At 40.3% G+C, this 21608-nt stretch overlaps 1 protein-coding gene across 1 annotated transcript; it reads right to left on the bottom strand.

The window, feature by feature from the left end:
- Window positions 1-1084: 1084 nt before the first annotated feature.
- On the bottom strand, window positions 1085-15524 carry ncaph (non-SMC condensin I complex, subunit H). The gene is made up of 18 exons (XM_053420773.1): window positions 15408-15524; window positions 14198-14420; window positions 13919-14009; window positions 13626-13718; window positions 13008-13125; window positions 12744-12886; window positions 11534-11723; window positions 11304-11386; window positions 9278-9471; window positions 9015-9160; window positions 8162-8268; window positions 7121-7240; window positions 5825-5932; window positions 5112-5255; window positions 4720-4830; window positions 3204-3280; window positions 2284-2359; window positions 1085-1456 (listed from the first exon to the last, which is right to left on the bottom strand). The coding sequence occupies exons 2-18, from the start codon at window positions 14413-14415 to the stop codon at window positions 1397-1399; spliced, it is 2079 nt and encodes a 692-aa protein (XP_053276748.1). The 5' UTR covers window positions 14416-14420; window positions 15408-15524; the 3' UTR covers window positions 1085-1396.
- Between the last annotated feature and the right edge of the window lie 6084 nt (window positions 15525-21608).

Here is a 21608-nt window from a genome sequence, read left to right as displayed (position 1 = left end):
CTTTTAGGCCAAAGATTTATCCTTTCATGACAGGGAAATAAAACACATTAGTCTGTAATTTCAACATTAATCATTTCTCACTGTGTTGTGTTGTTGTACTTTATGAAATATTGACCCCATCTGTGCTTTGCAGCTCATTCCTTCACACAATAACTGAGTATCTGTAGATCAGCAGCAATGTCCTGCTTCATTGAATCTGATGAGATAAAGATGTTTCAGTGTCCTGATCCACATGAGAAACAGTTGCCAGTGTGTAGGAATACCACGAATCATGCCTGCTTTTCTCAATGAATCAGTGAAAGAATAAATATAACCGGAGGTCACCACAGGACTTCTGGAACTCCAATGTGTTTCTCAGCAGTGACTCCTCCCTGTCCCACAGCTCCCTGACGTAAGGATGTTAAGTTGAGTCCCACCCAACCAGCATCACCAGCCCCGACCAACCGGTTTTACCTCAACCCTTGAGAGGCTGAAATACGGATTAACTGCTGTTGTGTCAGACAACTGCTGCCGGCTACTGAATCATGAGCAGTTAAAAATAATCCAGGCCCATCCCACATTTTCAAATGTGTGTGGAGATGTGTTTCTCAATCTGAGAGTAAGTGTGTGTAATCAAATCAATAACTGTGTAAGGGAATATTTTAAAAGGTAGGTTTGGAAGATTATCTTTTTGAGATCCTTTACATAAGTCGTCTGAAAACACAAACCTTGTAAATTATTTTCTTAAGTTATGGACCTTTAAGGTTCAGTGTGTAGAATTTAGTGATATCTAGTGGTGAAGTTGCAGCTGAATACCCTCACCGCCCTCCCAATTCGTTTGTCCACTTTGGATGACTGCAAAAAACATGGCAGCCACCATTGAGAGGACCAGCTACCGATGTAAATATAAAGGACTCATTCTAGGGTAAAGAAAACAATAATTTGTACAATTTAAATGAAACCCACTTGTGAAAACATCACTAGGATTATTTGATATTCAATTTCTGCCAAAAGAGCCTTTTCACCTAAATCTTACACACTGAACCTTTAAACATGTATTTTAGAAAAAAAAGTCCCAGTGTTTGCAATAAACCTCAACAGGGCATTTTAGGAAAAAGTCTTTATTTCTTTTGACAATATATTTTTTTATTGCAGAGGTTGACGAGTTAAATTATCTACACAAAGCATTGATAGTATGAAAATAAAAGGAAAGTACTTTGAAACAATATTCAAGACTCAATTTTTGAATAGTTTGTTCAGTGTTTCATTTAAAAATGAATAAAAACATAATACCTAAACAGGATAGCATCACAGGGAAACATCAGATATTACACGGAGTAAAAATAGATGAATAAGTAGAGAATGGCACAAATAAATAGCAGTGATTCTCCATAAAATATCTCATCATTATTTCTTCTCAGCGGCCTTGTCTGATGATGATATCTGACATGTCATCCACCTTCACCAACTCCAAATTCTGTTAAAAACAACAACAGAAAAACAAATTGTAATAAATACTTGTTATAATAACACGTGTAATATGTTCACACAGATTGATCCTTGTTCATTTCTACATCTTTGGTTTTAATTGTTTATGTGATAACATGAAAGAAATGCTGCGATACCCAGCAGGAGATATTATAGAGTATTAAATTAGAGTGACACACTATTCATTCAAATATCAAATGGGATTCATAATGAATACAACATATATCAAACTTCTATTGCAATGTCAACAGAACAAGCAACAGTTTGACTTTTCAGAAAATATGCTTGTTCACTTCCTCATGAGAGCTTAACAAGAAGATGATTATCACTCTTGGGTGTGTGTTTGTGTGAATGTGAAGCAATCAACAGGAGGCATTGCTGCATAAAGCAGCTTAAAGCAGCACCAACACTAGAAACAGATTGTTGTATATGCTCTCCAAACATAAAACAAAAACCGCATACCAGCACTTCTAAACACAGTATGCAATGAAACCAGACAGTGGAAATGACCACTCACAGTTTTGATCTCAAAAGTACATTAGCACATAATCCCATTTCCCTTGCCTTAACAGTTTGATATGACAAGACTCACTGGGAGCTGAAAAGCTTTACGTTTAATGGATAGATATAAGAATGTTTTCACTATTCTCCTCTAACTCCAAGCAAGAAGGTTTTTAAGTGAATTTTTCCACAATATTTGACAATTGCTTTTAATTTTGCCTAAACTTCTAAAAGAAGAAATTCATTTGTACAGATACACAATATATAGAACTGTATACAAAGTAACGTTTTCTATTGAAATTGTATAACACTCACCCTTTCATTGGCAAGATGAAGCAAAGCGACAAACGCCAGAGGGACCGACAGGTTCTGGGCCATCGTGTTAGGCAATCTGGACAGAGACAGACAAGAGACACACACACACACACACACAATACAGTTTACACTGGTTCATTCACCTGGTGCCTCGAAGGAAGATGTCATTTTTAGCTGTGCTGCCAGATATTTCATCACCGGGTTTGAATGATTTACATCTGTCAGGCTATTTTGGAAATGATAACGCAGACATCTACGTTCAGACCACAAACTACTTTCAATGGAAAGTAGCAAAATCCTGCACAAAATGTGATGTGTTGATGTCACCTGCAAATTATCATATTCACCATATAATTGCATTATATTTGCATGCTGCCTGTTGTCAGCTGGTTTCACTCTATTAAGCCATTTGCTGCTCCCCTACAATCTCTGGTGCATATACAGTATTTTGATAGGGTCAAATTAACAAACGAGCTGTTTTTATTGAATGTTTTTCTGTTTCTATTGTTACTCAAAGGAACACGTATGAATTTGTGCCTGAAACTTGGCCCATTAAAAGTAGAGGCTGTATTTGAACAGTAAACCATATGGTTGGGGTATACAGGGGCATTCATTTATTATTTGAAATTTGAACATTCATCCGCAAGTGCTTAGGTCTGAAACCAGGAAAGACACTTGCCCAATGCGTGGTTAATTTGTATTTCATTAACCAGGAGTCATTTCCAATCTGCTACTCGTTGCTGTTTTCATAACAGCGACTTTGGGGATTAAGAATTATCCAAATCCACAGTTTGGTTCATTCCCCAAATGTAAAACACAGCAAGAACACATATTTGCACATAATGCTGTTATGGTGAGTGCAGCTCAGTCATTATTACTGCTCATTAGTGGTGTGCCATGGTGAGGTGGTCTGCTGTTACCTTTGAAGCAACGTCTGTGTAGTTTGACTGAAGACTTTCTCCCCACACACCTCTGATTTCTCCCCTGTCTCCACCACCTGCAGAGAAAATAAAGGCGCATCTAATCACATGGACACGAACACACAGCATCAAGGAGAACGGAAGAAACAGACAAGCAGCGTTTAAAACATTAAACTGATGAATTTAATATCCACAGACCAGACTTAAAATATTCAGACAGTTACTTATTTTTTCCTTCAGGCTCTCTGCTTCAGCACATCCAATTTGAAATGAAACAATAGATAATACATGAAAGTGCCAAGTCTCAGCTGTAATTTTAGAAGGTTTTCATTATTATTGAAAGAACTGTATTAAACAGTGTGCTCTTAACACGTCGTAATGAGCCCACACTTGGCCTGATTTGAGAATCATTTAGAGTCATTTAGACTGAGGAGGAATTTTCGGTCAATATAATGGGGAAAGAGGTAAAGAAGATAATAAAGAGGCAAATAAAAGCAAAAATCTATCTGAGAACATCAAACAGTTACAAAGGTGATTGGTCTGGCAAAATTAAGAGTCGAGTACATTTTAAATCAGGACGCAGGGAAAAAATTTGACGAACCCGACAGTAGACCAAGAACACCAAGTTTTGTGGATGATGAAACATTTATTTCTGCATGGTGAACTTGTGGACTGCAAAGCAAGTCAAGAATGCTCTGGGAGATCGTCCCCAGGAAAGATACTAAAGCCGTTTCCAGACATGAACGCAGCACTATGACCACAAAACTGGGTCCAGACTTTCTTCAGTTTTTATTTCACATCTGAAAAAGGCAGCTGGAGATTTTACACTAAGACCCCTCCACAGCAACCCAGAATTCTCCTGAGCATTCATGTGAGGGGTGGCACAGCAGGCAGAGGTAGGACGTAATGATTCTTTCTGCTGCAGAGGTCACATTTTCTTGACATCTTTATTTGTTTTTGATTTGTTTTTTTACCCTCATCTTTCCCTCTGTTGCTCTGAAACATCCTCAACACACCCACTAGCTCTCTGTGAATCCTGCGGGGATCTCCTGTTGTTTTCTCACACAAGCTTATTGCGACTCATTATCTGGACCAGGGGGCTGGGAGGGGAAAAGTCTGGAGCTCTCACTCGAACATTTTTGTTCTCACATACAAACTCAAATGCATGTCTGAAAGCAGCTTATGTGTCTTGGGTTATTTATAGATCGAAGACTGCAGGCACTGACTGCAAAGGATTTTCCACAATACATCTTTGATGCTCATGCTTATCTGCCAATTTCCTTTTCAAGTTAACATTTGTTTAATGGGGAATATCTCCCACATGGTTCTTTCTATATTGTCGTATACCATTTTGAAATTAAAAGCTGAAGAAATGGAACTTTGATGTTATATCCCGTTTTTATATAATTTAAAGTTTTACGCAAAAACAGAGCCTGAAAAACTTAAGTAACTTTCCTCATATTTACAGTCCATAAAATAAAAGCTGATACATGGCTCCTTTGTCAGTGTAAAATACCTCTGTGGTTTTTTCCGGGCTCTCAGTGAGGAGAGTCCACATGCTGGTCTTCAGTCTCTTCATGTCCATTTTCTTTGCAGTCTTTGCATAGTTGATCTCAATCTTGTTGACCTACAGGAAAAAGCAGACCTGAATTATACTCAGCCTATGTACCCATAGCTTTCAGACTTTCAGAGTTACAGCCGGTAATTGAGGTCAGGAAGTTGAATTCCATTTTAAGGAAGATCATTTGACTTATCGAACATGATAAAACAGCTTTAGTTCCAGACACTATTGTGCAATATCGTGTCTTGAAGAGATTATTATAGACGCTTTAGAGCAGAGGGATTCTACTTATAAAAGCCAAAAACCCATACACAGTTTAACTTGCAATGAAATCTTGGGTTACTCACCCTGTGTGGTTCGGGTACTAAATCCTCCTCCCCATACGTGGAGATGTTCTCCAGATCTTGAGATGGTGGAGGCAAACTGTCACTTGAAGGCTGTGTATCATCTGAACCGGCAAACCCTTCAACATCATCATCACTGTCGCCACCCTGAAGAGGAGGATGGACAAAGACACAAGGATGAACATTTAAGACATGGCTACTAATCAGTTTCTGCTGTGTCCAAGCACCTGTCGATGTCGACAATTCTCTCTTGTGACATAAAATTATTAGAAGCTCTCAAACTTAGCAGATTCAACAGTATAGTATCTGGTAGTTCAATCTGGTGTTCATGCAATGGCAGCATGGACAGGATCTGACATACCACAGATTTGATGACTGTCAAGTATCATATGTTTAAAAGATCCATCCTTCTCACCCAATCTCGGTTCCTCTAGTAGGCCGTACCATATACTACGGCAAAGGACAAAACCCCCCAGGGAGTTATACAGATGCCCCCGAGCACATCATCCGGGAAAAGAATGGTCATAACATAATATTTAAGCTACGGAGGCTTGTTGCATCAATGTCCTGGCTGCACAGTAGTAACACACATCATGAGTCATGATGCTTCCTGCTTGAGTCTACACATGGTTTATTTACACACAAGTAGTGATGCTCAATCACTCCACAAAGTCTGCATACAATGTAATCTTGGTCATAGGAAGGTGGTTTCAGACCTGGAGACCTGGACAGAAGTTGGCTGTGTCGTTGGCGTTGTTGTAGTCATAGTCTCCGATACCTTCTCCAAGCTCTCCAGACAACCTCTTCTGGCCTTCTTGACTCAACTAGGGGATTCAGAAACAAATATATCATTCTCAATAAGACAACAATGATCTCTATATATTCATTGATATTAATGGGATATCGTATGGTTTCTATAATTTTATGAATATTTGAGGATATATCTCGAATGTTTGCATCAATTGAAGTGATAACGATGCCTTACTCAAACTTGCATCTGAGTACTGTGGGATATCAGAGCTTGAGAACAGTAATGACTGTATAATCTTATCCCGACCCAAACTATGGTGTCAAGATATCCCACTATTGACGATAATGCCATAAATACCTTATGAATTAGTGATATTATGTTAACAAGCAACCAAGGCAATTTCCTGTATGTGCAAATATACATGGCAATAAAAAGAATTCTGATTCTGATGAAAATATTGTTTTTGAATCAATCCAAAAACAAACTTCTTAATTCATTTACTTTTCTTAACACCGTGATGCAGTAACTATCCGGTTCACACTTCCAACACTGTCGGTAGTTGATCAATTATAATTATAATTTCTTCCATTTGGTTGAGCAAATCCTGCCTTCTCTCAGTGCGAGTAGTATGGCGCCATTGCAGAAAAAGCTTAATAAGGCGATGCGCGAGGGATGAGCAGATGGCTCATGAGGTTCACGTGCAGCCTACGTTTAAGTTTGACAGAACTCAAAGAAGATGTTAGTGTTTCCAAAGGACCTTCGAAGACCTCTTTTTTATTATAAGTGGACCACACAGTATTTTATTTTACTTGCATATTGTATTTTATTCAATATGAGCACCATGAACCTTTTGTATTGTAATTTCTTTGTTATATCCGGTTGATTTATTATTTTGTTTGTACGTTGTTTATTTACAGTATAGTTCTCACAGGGTGACTGAGGACGGATTTACCAGAGAAGTGCTCCAAAAAGTAAACGGCCATTGTAAAGAACACACCTGTGTCTGCGTTGTTGTGAGGAGAGCTACAACCTTGGCGCATTATTTTCGCCACAAAAAATTATTTAGTGAAAATTTGGTACCTATAAATATTATACTCTAGAGCACTACAAAGCTACTGCAAGCGATATCTTATTTACATTCAGTGATGACGAAATAACTAAATTCCCTGTTGGTCTGATCTATAAACAAAAACTGAATTCTGTGTTTGCGCATCTCTGCTTTCACTGGACCCGTCTGCTTGCAGGAGTTGTGAGGTCTCACCGAGCTGGAGGGTTTGAGGCTGAGCTGGGACAGAGTCTCTGGGGGAAACTGGAAGTCTGCTGGTAGAGTTGTCTTCTTGTTGCTGGCACTGAGGGCAGACTTACTGTTGGTGGTGGCCGCCTGTGAAGGGAACACAGACAATGTTAGATTCAGTTCAGATACAAAGAGTCTATTTCATAAACTTAAAACTTTAAAGATCTTGGTCAGTCTCTCATAAACCTACATACAGTGATCACTTCTTGCAGATTCTGTTTTTGCTTCACTGAAGTGGATACTAGAGCTAATACAGTCCCGATATAATCTGTATTGTGGAGACGGAGTATGTGCCTAGAGAGCATGGTTTCATTTATTAGCTTTAACTACCACACCGCTCCTGTGTCTCAAGCCATCATTTAATCAGGTACAAAACAAAAACATAGTTGTTGCCTTAATGTCTCAACTGTAGGGAGTGTTAATATTACAAATTCAGCTCATCTTAATTAAGTATTCATGCTGAGGCACCCACTACGAGAAGACCCCAAGCCGATAACTGTTACACCTCTACATCACTAATAATTCCCAAAGCGCTGAACGCCACATTGCTATGGCAATTACAGGATAGCCTTTACTCCTCTACATTTTGATTGATGAAACATGTTAAGACCGAACGCCTCCGATTCTCTGAGGTGACAAAATAAAGCTCTGGATTGTAGAACCATAGAACATAAAACCTTTTGATTTTCAGTCCACAATCACCACCATTATTTAGACAATGATGATGGTATAAGAAGTACAGTCAGCATCATCGTTAAGAGGAATTTTGTAATGACGAGGCATGTTATAACTGTTACTGCAGCTCAGCCAGCTGGTAATGTCCAGAACAATGTGATGTATTCTCCCAGCAGTAAGAGAAATGTCACCCATCATAACCTACTGGTGATTTGTATAAATATGACTGTAAAGGCATATATCCTCACAAGCTCAGAACTTCCTTTAATACTACCAACCAGGTAACACCAAATAATGCCAGTACCATTTGCTGAATATGTAAAAGGTTTTTACCCTTGTGGTGCGGAAGAAGGTTTCAAAGTTGACATCCTCATTGAAATCTATTTCAAAGGTCTTCTTGGGCTTCCTTTTACGTGTCTCCTTGTCAGGCAGATGGTCCACTTTAGGAGATTGAGTACATGGAAAGACAGACACAATTATTACTCTGCCCGCAGGGACAGAGGACAACCAGTAGAATCATCTCAACTCATCACAGCGTTAAGAGAAAATGTGAGCCAAAAAAATACGACTTATGTCTTTACATTATGCTGTTAGTATAGCATAGCATAGCATCGGAGTACAGTTATACTACATTTGCCGCACCACATACAAAGCGATGGTTACTATTAATTTGTCTGTTTATGATAGACACAGTCTTTTCTAATGAGTGTTGTGCATAATATATTATTATTTTGTTGATTTACTCTTCTGTATGTCCTGGCAGAGGGATCCCTCCCATTCAGCTCTCTGAGGTTTCTATGTTTTTACCCCACTTAAAAGTGTTTTCTAGATTTTCTTGTTGAGGGTTAAGGGTCTCGTTCAGCCCTGGGAGGCAAATTGATATGTGTAAATATGGGCTATAAATAAATACAATTTTATTGATTGACAACTGACCAAGACTAAAATACAGCCTGGTTTCCTCCATAAAAACAAAAAGGAAAAAAAGAATAGAATTACAGTACACTGAGGCTTATTTATCACTTACTACAACAAATAAAGGGGAACATTTTTTTTTATTCTCATGGAGTTACAATACTAGTATGCCTACAAGTTAATGCATAAATATCAATAAGTATGCTGACATCTCAGCTCTACTATGACACCACTATTATCTCTAGTTATGTCTTGATACATGAATTTCACTCACATTTGTGCTTTGGTTTGAACTGCCAGTAGCCTGGTCCAGCCCACGTGGCCATGGTCTTGGGGCTGAAGTATGAATACTCCCTTGGCTGAGAGGACAAGTGCATACACATGGTGGCGATGTCTCCCTCTCCGATGGGAATTACATCTCTGTAACACAACCACCACAAAAAGCAATCAAACACACACACACACCACTTCAGTTAAGAGACACTCAGTGTTGGCTTTGATCCAGTCGGGCTACTACCCTGCAGCAGAGTATCTTACCTTCCTTTGCCAGAACCAGAGGCCTCACAACCCTCTTTGTGCTCCTTGGATCCTTCCTCATTGTCGCCAAATCCTTCCTCATAATCTGCATCAAAGTCTGGGCCATCATCATCTTCTTGTTCAGGCTCGGGCTCAGCATTCACGTCAAACACATGATCTCCTTGGTTCATCTTCTCCAGAAGCTGATTCATGGTCTGAAAGAAGTGCACAGTCAGACAAGTGGCACACAGAGATCCAGAGGTGTAAAGTAACGAATTACATTTACTCACGTTACTGTAATTGAGTAGTTTTTTGTGTACTTTGTAATTTTTTGAGTAGCTTTTGAAATGGGTAATTTTACTTTTACTTAAGTAGATTTTGACTGAAGTATTGTACTTCGCTACATTGGAAATTACAGCCGTTACTGAGTAAAAAAAACAAACAGTTCAAGGCGCAAGGCAATTCTCACTGCAGTGGTAGATGCTGCATAGAGTGGATGACGTTCCCTCACGTGCACGTTCAACATATGAAAACTGATCGTAAAGTTCACTGTTCGAGAAAAATATGCGCAACACTGCACAGGGAGCCACTGCTGAGCGGCTGCAGAGCCGCGGGTGGCCGACCTTGTCTACGGCGAAAGAGCGATTTGTTTACTGCTCCGCCGTTAAAGACATGCTGACGTCAAAACATTAGTTCGGCTATAATATTAGGTCCGCCTCGCATTTTCCCCTCCCGGCCGCGCGCGCACATGTTATGCCACCGCACAGTTTGAGAATCACTGCGCTAAACAGGGCCGGTCCTAGCACATTTGGTGCTCTATGCAAGCTTCACTCCTGGCGCCCCCCCCCCCCCCCCCCAGACTGCATTTCTTTTCAAATAAACAAAGATCGCAACAACATGGTGCAAGCATTCGATTTAGACAGCGGAAAACATTCCGTAACGTTTTAGCTAGACTTCAGATAATATGAACGCGTTCACCGTTCAAATTCATTATTTATCATTAAGTTGCGTTCAGTTCAACGTTCTCATAAAAATGAACGTCTTCAATGAACGCGTTCTTTTGAACTCGTTCATGAACAACACTGCCTGAAACTCAACACTGGCCTACCTGCCCCTGCCGCCTGCGAGCTACTCTTCAGCTGTGCTGGATTGCTGTTCACTGCAAAGCGAGCCCGGATGAGCTCTACTCACCTTGAAAATCAGCTGCTGCTCAAACTCAACAAGAAGTTTGTAGACTAGTGCTCTAAAGGTGGACCAAAGTTTAACCAAAAGTTTAAATATACAGTGCGACAGTGGCATTTTAACTTTTTATTTTAGCTGTCATGTGGATCATGTCTTCACATGTCCTCCCAAAAGTTCTTAAATGTTGTGTGGACATGTTAAATGTTTAATGTTTGACATGTTTAATGTCATTGCACTTATATCTGTAAAGATTCTCCTTTAATTAAAAATAACTGTTTTTGGATTGGATTTATGACCCCTTGTCCTTTTTTGCACTGTATAGGAGCGGCCTCCATCAAGTTGTTGAAAGTAACTAAGTAACTTTTACTTAAAGTACATTTTAAATGAACTACTTTTTACTTTTACTTGAGTCGATTTTTAGTTGGGTACTTTTACTTGTACTTGAGTAAAATTTCATCAAAGTAAAGCTACTTTTACTTGAGTACAATATTTCAGTACTTTTTACACCTCTGCAGAGATCTGACATTCTCTGCAAACGCAAGTTTGTGCCAGAGGAGACTTTGAGTTCATCATCAGTGTAGTCTTTGGATTATGTTGACAAGCACGTTAAGAGAGAACATTATGTGATGTATCAAATGGTTGTTGAGGCTAGCTTGGTGTATCAGAGTTCAAACAGGGAACTTATGAATGGACACCAGGGTGGAAGGTTGGAAATCATGACTATTTCTCAAAATGTTTACCAAATTATGCTCTAGTTTCCTGGGGATATATCAAACTAAAACATTTGATTACTCTAATTACTCCTACAACAGACACAAGGAAACTACGGTCAGCACATGCTGAGAGATGATATGGTATCTCTGACCTGCTCAGGGTTCCAGCTAGTGAAGGAGAAATCCTGCAGTGAGGGGCAGATGGAGCTTTTATCCTGGGAACGCTGCAGTCCAGCTGGCAGAAATACAGAGAAACATGAGCTTCAACATTTATAGTGAGCAACAGATTAAAAGATTAAACATGATTAGGTGACACTAAGGTTCAGAAAAACACTTAATAGGACAGTGTTCAGAGATTTTGGGGGTTGGTAATTGCTTTTACCCTTGAACGGAGAAGCAGAGACTCCCTGTGGAGGTGGCGGAGAATAAGAAGGTCTTGACTGTAGGAGGGTCATGTAGGAGGGAAAGAGCAACTCGCAACGACTGTTCTCACTGAAGAGAACTGACAGGAAGACGCCGGCTGTGCTGCTCTCATCGAAGGATGAGGCCATCCTGTGAAACATGGGGTCCACCTAGAAAAGAAGGGACCAGACATTTGATCATGTTGCTGACCAAACTGGGGTAAAAAAAAACATACACAATGCACTAAAATATAGAGTAGAGCTCTATGTCTATATTTATGTTACTGTTTTTTTAGTTATTTGAGGATAAGAATCAGCATGGATCTGGGAAGGCGATGCAGTCATTGTGGGGGGAAAAAGAAAAGGACATTTGCAGAAATAATTAATTGCTTTGTGACTCATGTCAAATAATTAATCTTAATTATCGGAGATAAAATTATCAGTCATACGTCAGACTCTGGATATATAAGATTACTAATTATAAAGTAAAATGTTGTGACTGCAAGGAAGTTGCCACGGTTTATAACTAAGTAAATTGACCACAAAGCTAAAGAAAGTATAATACACCAATGACAAAAACTGGTTAAAAAGCAAAATGCCACAAATCTGAGGTAGAAAATTCAAAACAAGTACTCGTGAGGATTAGGTAAATAAAACAGATGACGGATTAAAAATAAATATGATGGATTTTGTTCCACTGTTACTACTTATAATTGCTGTTGCATGAAATGTGTCTGATTGTTGATTAAACAAAATAGAAATAAAGATGTGGATTAAGGCCAGTGAACTCTCTACAACACTGATGATGTGCTTTGATGGTTATTGGTTACTGCATTAAAACATAAACACCTTGACATTACTTAAGTTTTATCTGTCTGATAGATTCACTTTGCTCTCTCATCATGCTCATCCTCTTTCATTTACAGATTAGCTCTAACTTGCTCCCCCAGTTAAAATGCAGGAGTTAAAACATTTTGACTGTTAGCATGTATTAAATTAACACCATGCTGCTCTGGAGAGATAAGATATGTGGGGCAACTTTTAAATTAATATTTTTCTATTGACAGTTAATGGAAATAATAGGTATATAACTCTCCTACTTGCATTTTGTCCAACAGGTGAACTATCACCCTTTTGGAATCAGGGTGGGTTTCATTTGAATGTGTATTGTTTGGTAAAATGACACCGTACCTCACACTTCCTCTCAGACTCAGCGCTGTTGATGTTGCTCAGGTTCTGCTCCACGGTCCTCTTTGGAGGCCTCTTTTTCTTTGGCTGTTTCGCCGTCACTTCAGCTCCATCATCATCCCTGTCCCCCTCATTCAGAGCATGGTCTGTTATCAGACAAAAAGCAGAGATAGCGTTTTCAATTCTGAAGCAAAAAGCCAGAGAACTTCCCTACTAGCTCCATGCAGAGTAGTGCAATGAAAGAAAGTCCAGTGATGAGGCTCTCACCCTCTCCAGGTTTGGTTTCAGCTCCCAGGCCACCCAGCACCCTGTAGGCATCAGCATGAACAGCATCCACCCTCACAGCATAGATTTTTGTACTGGCATCCAAAGTGCCAGCTGCAACCTTTAGTAAGGGGACACACACACAAACAAATACACTACTGTTTAGCATAGCAGTCACAGCAGGATAATGTGGTCTTTATCAGAGAGTGAGTGGATAGATTTCTGATCAGCCATACTACAACGCTAGAGAGACAGTATCAATACATTAAAACTGAGCTAAAGGCTTGAATGCTCGACTTTATACTTGTGGATGCGAGACAGTTAACAGGTAATATAATACAACTTTAAAGAAGACCCACAGGCACAATATCAAACCTAGGTGTCCTCAAAGTAAATCACTTAGATGGTTATCACTGCTGCAATGTAAGATACATCTTTCATACTTTTCTGGCAAAGTCTTTTTTCTACACTTTTCATACCTACACTGTTATCTGGGCTCATAGCTACAGCAGATACAACATGATATGTGATTCTATTTAATTAAATCAATCAAAACAATTCAAGCCCTTTGGACAAACTGAATTATCTAAGGATCTTGGAGTTGCTTATAACAATTCATACCTTGAAGTTTGTGAGCTCTGAATCCTTCTGTTTGAGAATATCAGCCATGTAATCGATCAGATGCAGACCAAAGGCATTTTTGGTGGTAATTTTCTGCAACAAGGAAAAATATATGCATTTGATTCAGATTTTTTTTTTTTTTTTTTTTATGTTCATCCTTTTTCAACCATAGTTAATGATACATATTAAATATACAGCAAAAGAAAAACATTCATTACACTTTTCAGAGTGGATACAGTTAAAATGCATGCTGTAGTTCAAACACTATTCCTGCACAGTGAAGGTATACTCACATTCTCAGTGGACAGTTTTATGCAAGTGGAGTAATGCTCAGAGATCTGTGCATTTGACAACTTGGGCACGGCAGCAGGAGTCCCTGCAGCGCTGCATACAAACATGAGATTATCTTCAAACTCTTAAGGTACATATTACAGGGCAGACAGAAATTTACTGTTACAGCTGCAGATTTTAGAAATGAAAGCGACGAATATTTATACTTCTCTACACTGAGTATTACATGATAAGATGATCAGTAGAGTTGTGCAGATTTGCTAAACCTTACTCTTTCTTACCTATGAGACACAGAGTCATTGATGGAGGAGTCACAGGCACTTTGAAGGTCAATGACCCTTGACCTTCGGCGTTGACGACGTTCCTGCTCGTCATCGTTGCCGGGGAAGGCTGCCAGCAGCGGGGTGCTGCAGGCTGCAGGGGACAGGCCCTTGTTCTTCATGGAGGAATTGGACCATCCTGCGCGTACCCGGGAGACGGGTGTGGAGGCTGCACTCATCTTAGCTAAGGACAGAGAAACCACTTTAACCTTCCAGGAAAAAGTAATGCTCAGAAAGATAAAGGTAAACAAGGTAGCTGAACATGCTAAGAGGTTTGTGAGTTTCAATACATTTTTATTAAAATTTGAATGTTGCACAACATGTGCAGATGACACAGATTTTTCTATATCTTAAATACTTTCACTTGGATGACAATACATTCTAAGTTGTGAAAAGAAATAGAGCTTACAGAAAAACGCAATATTTCGAGTCTTCAGTACGTAAATATCATTTAATGGATTTCATTAAAAATGTGAAAAAGTGGATTTGCAGTATTTGGTTACATGTAAACAAAACGACTTGGGTGGAACTTGCAATAGAACCTCACATGGAAACAATCATTTTTGGTGGTTGAGTGATACTGTATTTATACCTCAGAGTACAGTTGGTTTTAAGATGATCTGTTCAAGCTTTGAGTCTAATTTAATTCCAACAGCTCCCTTATGCGAGGGCTGCACTCTTTATTAGAAATATGATTTATTATAACTTCACAGGCGTCAATGTTGGTTAGAACTTGGTAATGTAAGTAACATTACCAAGTTCTAACAAACATTTCTCTCGCCTCTTTTTGAATGTGTTGTGCGTGTTCTACGTGTGCTGACTTCGTGACTATAACCTGATTCGTGTTTTCAGATTTGAAATAGCTGAGACCTAGCCTGAACGTCACATAAACAAGAGGACTCCACGTTTTTCCGAAAAGTGCAAAACAAAGAGGTGCTGTTCATGCTAACGTTAGTAAGTTCACTGACTAATAACAAGTTGAACCTGAATTGAACACCATGAGAAAACCTCTGCAGCAGTTCAATGAGGGTCGCCCCCTTTACGTGCTGCTAGGCATAACAACGCTAGCTTCAGTTAGCATGAGCTAACGTGAACGTGTTGTCCCCGTACTTTTCTGCGAACTTATACACAGAAGCTCCGCGGCCACACTTGTTTTATCCACTCAACATACCTCAGGGGGTCTTATATCCGACGGGACTTTACTTTGGCTCCTTACAATCGGTGATGAGCGAGGGGAGCGCAGAGCAGGCTGCACTTTGTCTTCCTGTTCAGCGTTTGAATTTTTGCGCCGAACGGTTTACGTAACGACGTTTGCGTCATGACGTTAAGCCGCACCCACGCTGTTTTTTCAGAATGAATCGCAACAATAAAATGAAAGCGAGTTCACGGTCTACAACCGCAGGAAACTGAACTTTATCCTCTAAATTCCGTTTAGGTTTCACTTTATTATTAGACATAGTGTATTGTTTTCACTGCACAAGTGTGTGTGTGTGTGTGTGTGTGTGTGTGTGTGTGTGTGTGAAACACCACCACAGACAACAATCCAATATAAGAGACCCCCACAATACTGAGTTCTATCAACTAATTACCTCTCAAGTATCACTTTATTATCAGCCACATATTTTTTAGTGCACATGTTTGTAAAAACAACAACAACAATGAACGAATTGATTAAAATTAATGGGGATGATTATGCTTGGTGTATCTGCTCTGCATTTTGAATGTAAAGCTCTATGTTTAAAAACAATTGTACAGACAATTTGACGATTACATATCTGGTGTAGGTTCAGGACACTCTGCTGTGAGTTAAATGAACTAACAGAGTGACATGAAGTTCAATGAAAGTGGCATTAACCCAGCATATATCGTATACGTCAATTTACATATGATCAGATTAAGATTTAACACTTTAAGTGCATAGTGGAAATGTGCCGATCTGATGTTTGTTAATGATGGCGTCTGTTTAGGGCTTATCCCCAACACATCCTCTAGGCCTAGGGCAAACTCTGTAGTTTCCCTCCTTCTTGCCTCCCCCCTGACATTACATTCCACATTTGGTTTAGCTTTACAGACTGTCTCATCACTGCCTCTGAGCTATTTAAGACATAGACCAGTAGGATTTAGCTAAAAATAAAATTCATAGTAATTAGTTTGTCAAGCATGTGTTTTCAAAGAATAATAATAATAAGTGTGTGTGTGTGTGTGTGTGTGTGTGTGTTTGTGTGTGTGTGTTTGTGTGAAGAGACAAACTGTGCCTTTAGGATTAGTTGTGGTTCTATCTCAACAAAGACTGAGGGAATGAAAAGCTCTGAGGGAAAGTTACCATGAACATTTTCCTCCCAGTAAACCCACTCGTTTCCCTGCGAGTGGCACTGTCTTTCATCACCGTGGGGACAGGATCTTTCTTTAAAGGTTCAGTGTGTAACATTCTGCTGAAAGGATCTGTTGGCAGAAATTGAATATAAAAATTATCTTAGTGATGTTTTCACTAATTAAATGATAATAAATTGTACGGATTGTGGTTTTCTTTGCCCTTAAATTGCCCTTTTTATTGAAAAGCTTTATATTTAATAGCCCTATTTAAATAAGTTATACTTACATCTGGAGCTGGTTCTCTTTATGGAGGCCGCCATGTTGTTTTACAAACACTTGTGACCATAGATATATATATATATATATATATATATATATATATATATATATATATAAAGGCTAGATGTCTCGTCCGCGTTGCCGGCCAATGGAGTTGAACGTCTGCACATGGCGGCCATCTTGCCACAGGCGGCTCGCCCACCCATAACATTGTGTTGGTAGTGGAACATTATCATTATTCATAAAATAAAATACACTGCTTAAAAAAATTAAAGGAACACTTTGAAAACACATCAGATCTCATTGTGAAAAAAAGTATGTTGGATATTTATACTGATATGGACAGTTTAATGTCTTAGGAACAAAAGGATGCCACATCTTTGATGGAAATAAAAGTTTTCAGCCTACAGAGGGCTCAATTTTATAGACACCCCGAAAATCATAGTGAAAAAGTGATGTGGCAGGCTTGTCTATTTTGCCAAAATTCAATTTCTGCAACTCAAAATGTTTCTCAATATCTTGTGTGGCCCCCACGTGCTTGTATGCATGCTTGACAACGTCGCGGCATGCTCCTAATGAGACAACGGATGGTGTCTTGTCGGATGTCCTCCAAGATCTGTCTAAGGGCATCAGTGAGCTCCTGTAAAGTCTGAGGAGCAACCTGGCGGCGTCTGATGGACCGAAACATAATGTCCCAGAGGTGTTCTATCGGGTTTAGGTGAGGTGATCGTGAGGGCCATTCAATTGCATCAATTTCTTCATCCTCCAGGTACTGCCTGCATACCCTTGCCACATGAGGCCGGGCATTATCGTGCATCAGGAGGAACCCAGGACCTACTGCACCAGCGTAGGGTCTGACCATGGGTTCAAGGATTTCATCCCGATACCTAATGGCAGTAAGACTGCCGTTCTCTAGCCTGTAGAGGTCTGTGCGTCCCTCCATGGATATGCCTCCCCAGACCATCACTGACCCACCACGAAACTGGTCATGCTGAACGATGTTGCAGGCAGCATAGCGTTCTCCTTGGCTTCTCCAGACCCTTTCACGTCTATCACAGGTGCTCAGGGTGAACCTGCTCTCATCTGTGAATAGCACAGGGCGCCAGTGGCGGACATGCCAATTCTGGTGTTCTATAGCAAATGCCAATCGAGCTCCACGGTGCTGGGCAGTGAGCACAGGGCACACTACAGGACGTGGCGCCCCGAGGCCACCCTCATGAAGGCTGTTTCTGACTGTTTGGGCAGAGACATTCACACCAGGGGCCTGCTGGAGGTCATTCTGTAGGGCTCGGGCAGTGCTCAACCTGTTCCTCCTTGCACAAAGCAGCAGATATCGGTCCTGCTGATGGGTTGAGGACCTTCTACGGCCCTGTCCAGCTCTCCTAGAGTAACTGCCTGTCTCCTGGAATCTCCTCCATGTTCTGGAGATTATCCTGGGAGACACATCAAATCTCCTTGCAACGGCACGCATGGATGTGCCATCCTGGAGGAGTTGGACAATCTGTGCAACTTCTGTAGGGTTAAGAAATCGCCTCATGCTCCCAGTAGAGATAATGACTCTAGCTAAAGCCAACACTAATGGAAAACCAGTCGAAGTGATCAAGAGGGAGAAACTTGAAATGGCCTCCACATGCAAAACCACTCCTATTTTGGGGGTCGTCTCATTGTTGCCCCTCTAGTGCACCTGTTGTTAATTCCATCAACACCAATGCAGCTGAAACTGATTAACAACCCCCTCTGTTACTTAACTGACCAGATAATTATCAAAAAAGTGCAATTGAATTCATGCCATACCCTGATAAAAAAGTGTTCCTTTAATTTTTTTGAGCAGTGTATATGTCAATATATGTATTGATGTATATTTGTAAAGGGAAATCTTGTACCTATACAGAACATTATTCAATTTTTTTAGAAAATAACATAATTATTCATAAGTATGCATAACTACATCTCTGACGTTTATAACAAACCAAACCGTTTAAAAATCGGTTGAAAATTGAGCAAGTTATGGTTAATTAAAAAGTACGTACAACTACAACACAATGTTATGGGTGAGCGAGCTCACTGTGGCAAGATGGCCGCCATGTGCGGACGTTCGACGCGGTTGGCCGAGACATCTAGCCTTTATATATATATATCTATGCTTGTGACAATATGATGAGAAAGAATCTGTTCACCTGTGACGGGGTGTGAGTGTTTGAGCGCTCTCTCCTCCTCAACTCAAAATCTAGCGCCCCCTGCAGCTTCCTCTTTGCCTTCTTCTCTTTTTTCAGCCTCCTCTGGATCGACAATGAGAATGAGGTTATGTTGTTACTGCACAACATACTGCAATATATACTGCACAGCTCAGTCTATTAACACTATTTGCACTATTTTAGTTTAATTTGTGTTTATGTACAAATTTTGACTTGCTCGTGTAGTCATAATATATATATATATATCATATTTCATAAGAACCATTGCTGTGAAAAGGTGTATATGATGTACATTCTCATGTATGCTCTTCTATTTTAATAGTAATTTTTATTCTATTCCTTTTACGTTTCTTCTTCTCTTGTCTCATCCTGGTTTACCAACTGAGTTTCCCTGGTGTGGGATCAATAAAGTTTGATCTAATCTTATCTCCCCTGTGTCTCACGCTCTGTCTCACGCTCTGTCTCGCCTGTGTCTCACCTTCTGTCCCTCAGAGGATCTTCACCTGGAGACCAACCACACCAGAAAAGAGAAAGATACATGACTGTGTTCTGAATGTTCATATGATACGAGGCCAGTGGAATAGCAGGTTGTGGGTTAGTGGAACGATAACTGGTTTATAACAGGTCTCATTGTAAGTGGTTTTGGAAAGATGTAAATAAGTACAGGAGCTACTTGTATATCACTGTATGACACACTTTGAAGACACATATCCCAATCCTGCTCCAACTACCGACCCAATTGGAGCCCCAATAAAACCTCCAAAACCGGCTCCCAAAAAACCTCCAATACATCCTCCCGTAGCACTTCCAACACCTTCTCCAATAAGGACAAAGGCAACGGTTCGTGCCACATGTTCTTTTGCTTCAGATCTTGCATCATCCAGGTCTTTCTTTGGGTCATTTTTCTTAATCTTTTCTGTCTGTTTTTTTACGGCTTTCTCAGCCTCTTCAAACATCTGGCTGGTGTAGTAGCTTCCTCCATTTCTCTCAACCATTGTGTTGATCTTCTTCAGCAGCTCATGGACCTGAGCAGGATCTTCATTTCTGTTGTTAAAAACATGGTATCCTCCTTTGCACTGATGGACGAAGTTGCTGAGAAAATTATTTTCACAAATGACGTTTTCTATGGAATCTCCGTCTGCCTCCAGATTGTCTCCATATGTGAACAGGGCCATGGTGTAACATGCAGCCTGTTCTCCAAACAGCTTCTGAAGGATTTTCACTGTATCCTGTTCTTCTTTAGTGAATCTTTCTACCTTGACGATGATAAGGAACACTTGAGGTCCAGGAGCAGCGTATATGATGCACTTAGCGATTTCCATCTTCACCTCCACTTCACTCAGACTTGTGTCAAACAGACCTGGAGTATCAATAACCTCCAGTGTTTGGCCCTGAACCTTCCCGGTTCCTCTCTTACACACTTTCGTCACTGAGGAAGCAGAAACTGATGATTTAAAAACCTTCTTCAGTAAGATGGTGTTTCCTACTGCACTTTTCCCAACTCCAGTTTTCCCAACAAGAACTATCCTGACGGAGTCCTTTGGATCTGCTGGAGAATTTCAAACACATGAACAAAGTTTAAGTCAATCAATCTCATGTTTTAAACCACATTTACAATCACAATTTGTCTCATCAGGCTTCACATGGTGCAACTTCCTCTGATCTTAACCCGCAGAGTTAAACTATATCAGGTTGAAATAATGAGTTTCACACGGGAGTTGTCTTAGAGGTTTAATGAGTGACTCTGCAGAGGGTTACACCCATAGATATATATATAAAGGCTAGATGTCTCGGCCAACGGAGTCGAACGTCCGCACATGGCGGCCATCTTGCCACTGGCAGCTCGCTCACCCATAACATTGTGTTGTAGTGGCACGTACTTTGAAATAACCATAACTTGCTAAATTTTCAACCGATTTTTAAATGGTTGGGTTTTTTATAAACGTCAGAGATGTAGTTAAGACACTGCATACTTATGAATAATTATGTTATTTTCCAAAAAATAGAATAATGCTCTGTCCCCCACAGGCATAAAAGGTGGTTCGCGCGACCGGTAGGGGAAATGCGAGGTTGAACTAATATTATAGCCGAACTAATGGTTTGACGACCGCATCTCTTTAACGGCGGAGCAGTAATCAAATCGCTCTTTAGCCGTAGCCAGGGGTCGTAACCCGCGGCTCTGCAGCCGCATGCGGCTCTCCAGCCCCTCTGCAGGGGCTCCCTACAGTTTGAAAATCACTGGGCTACATCGCGGAAATGTTGCGGACACTGAGCAACGAAATGGTGATTTAGACAGCGTCTCTCCTCTGGAGCAGGAAAACATTCCGTAACGTTTTAGCTAGACCTCATAAAAATGAACGTGTTCAATGAACGCGTTCTTTTGAACTCGTTCATGCACAACACTGGGTGTCAGTTGTCCTGACTGTGAGCGTCACGTGTCATGTTGTACTGAGCACAAGGAGAGAGCAGAGAGGAGGAGGACACAGAAACTCCAGCTCGGTGCAGCTTCTGCTCTGCCCATGAAGCAGCTGGTCTCTGAGCAGATGTGACCAGAGAAACTCTGTGTTTCCACTGTTTCCACTGTT

This window comes from Pleuronectes platessa, chromosome 4, assembly GCF_947347685.1.
Source record: "Pleuronectes platessa chromosome 4, fPlePla1.1, whole genome shotgun sequence".
Classification (NCBI taxonomy): Eukaryota; Metazoa; Chordata; class Actinopteri; order Pleuronectiformes; family Pleuronectidae; genus Pleuronectes; species Pleuronectes platessa.
Note: the sequence above shows the minus strand (reverse complement) of the source record. Positions and strands in the feature narration are given on the sequence as shown.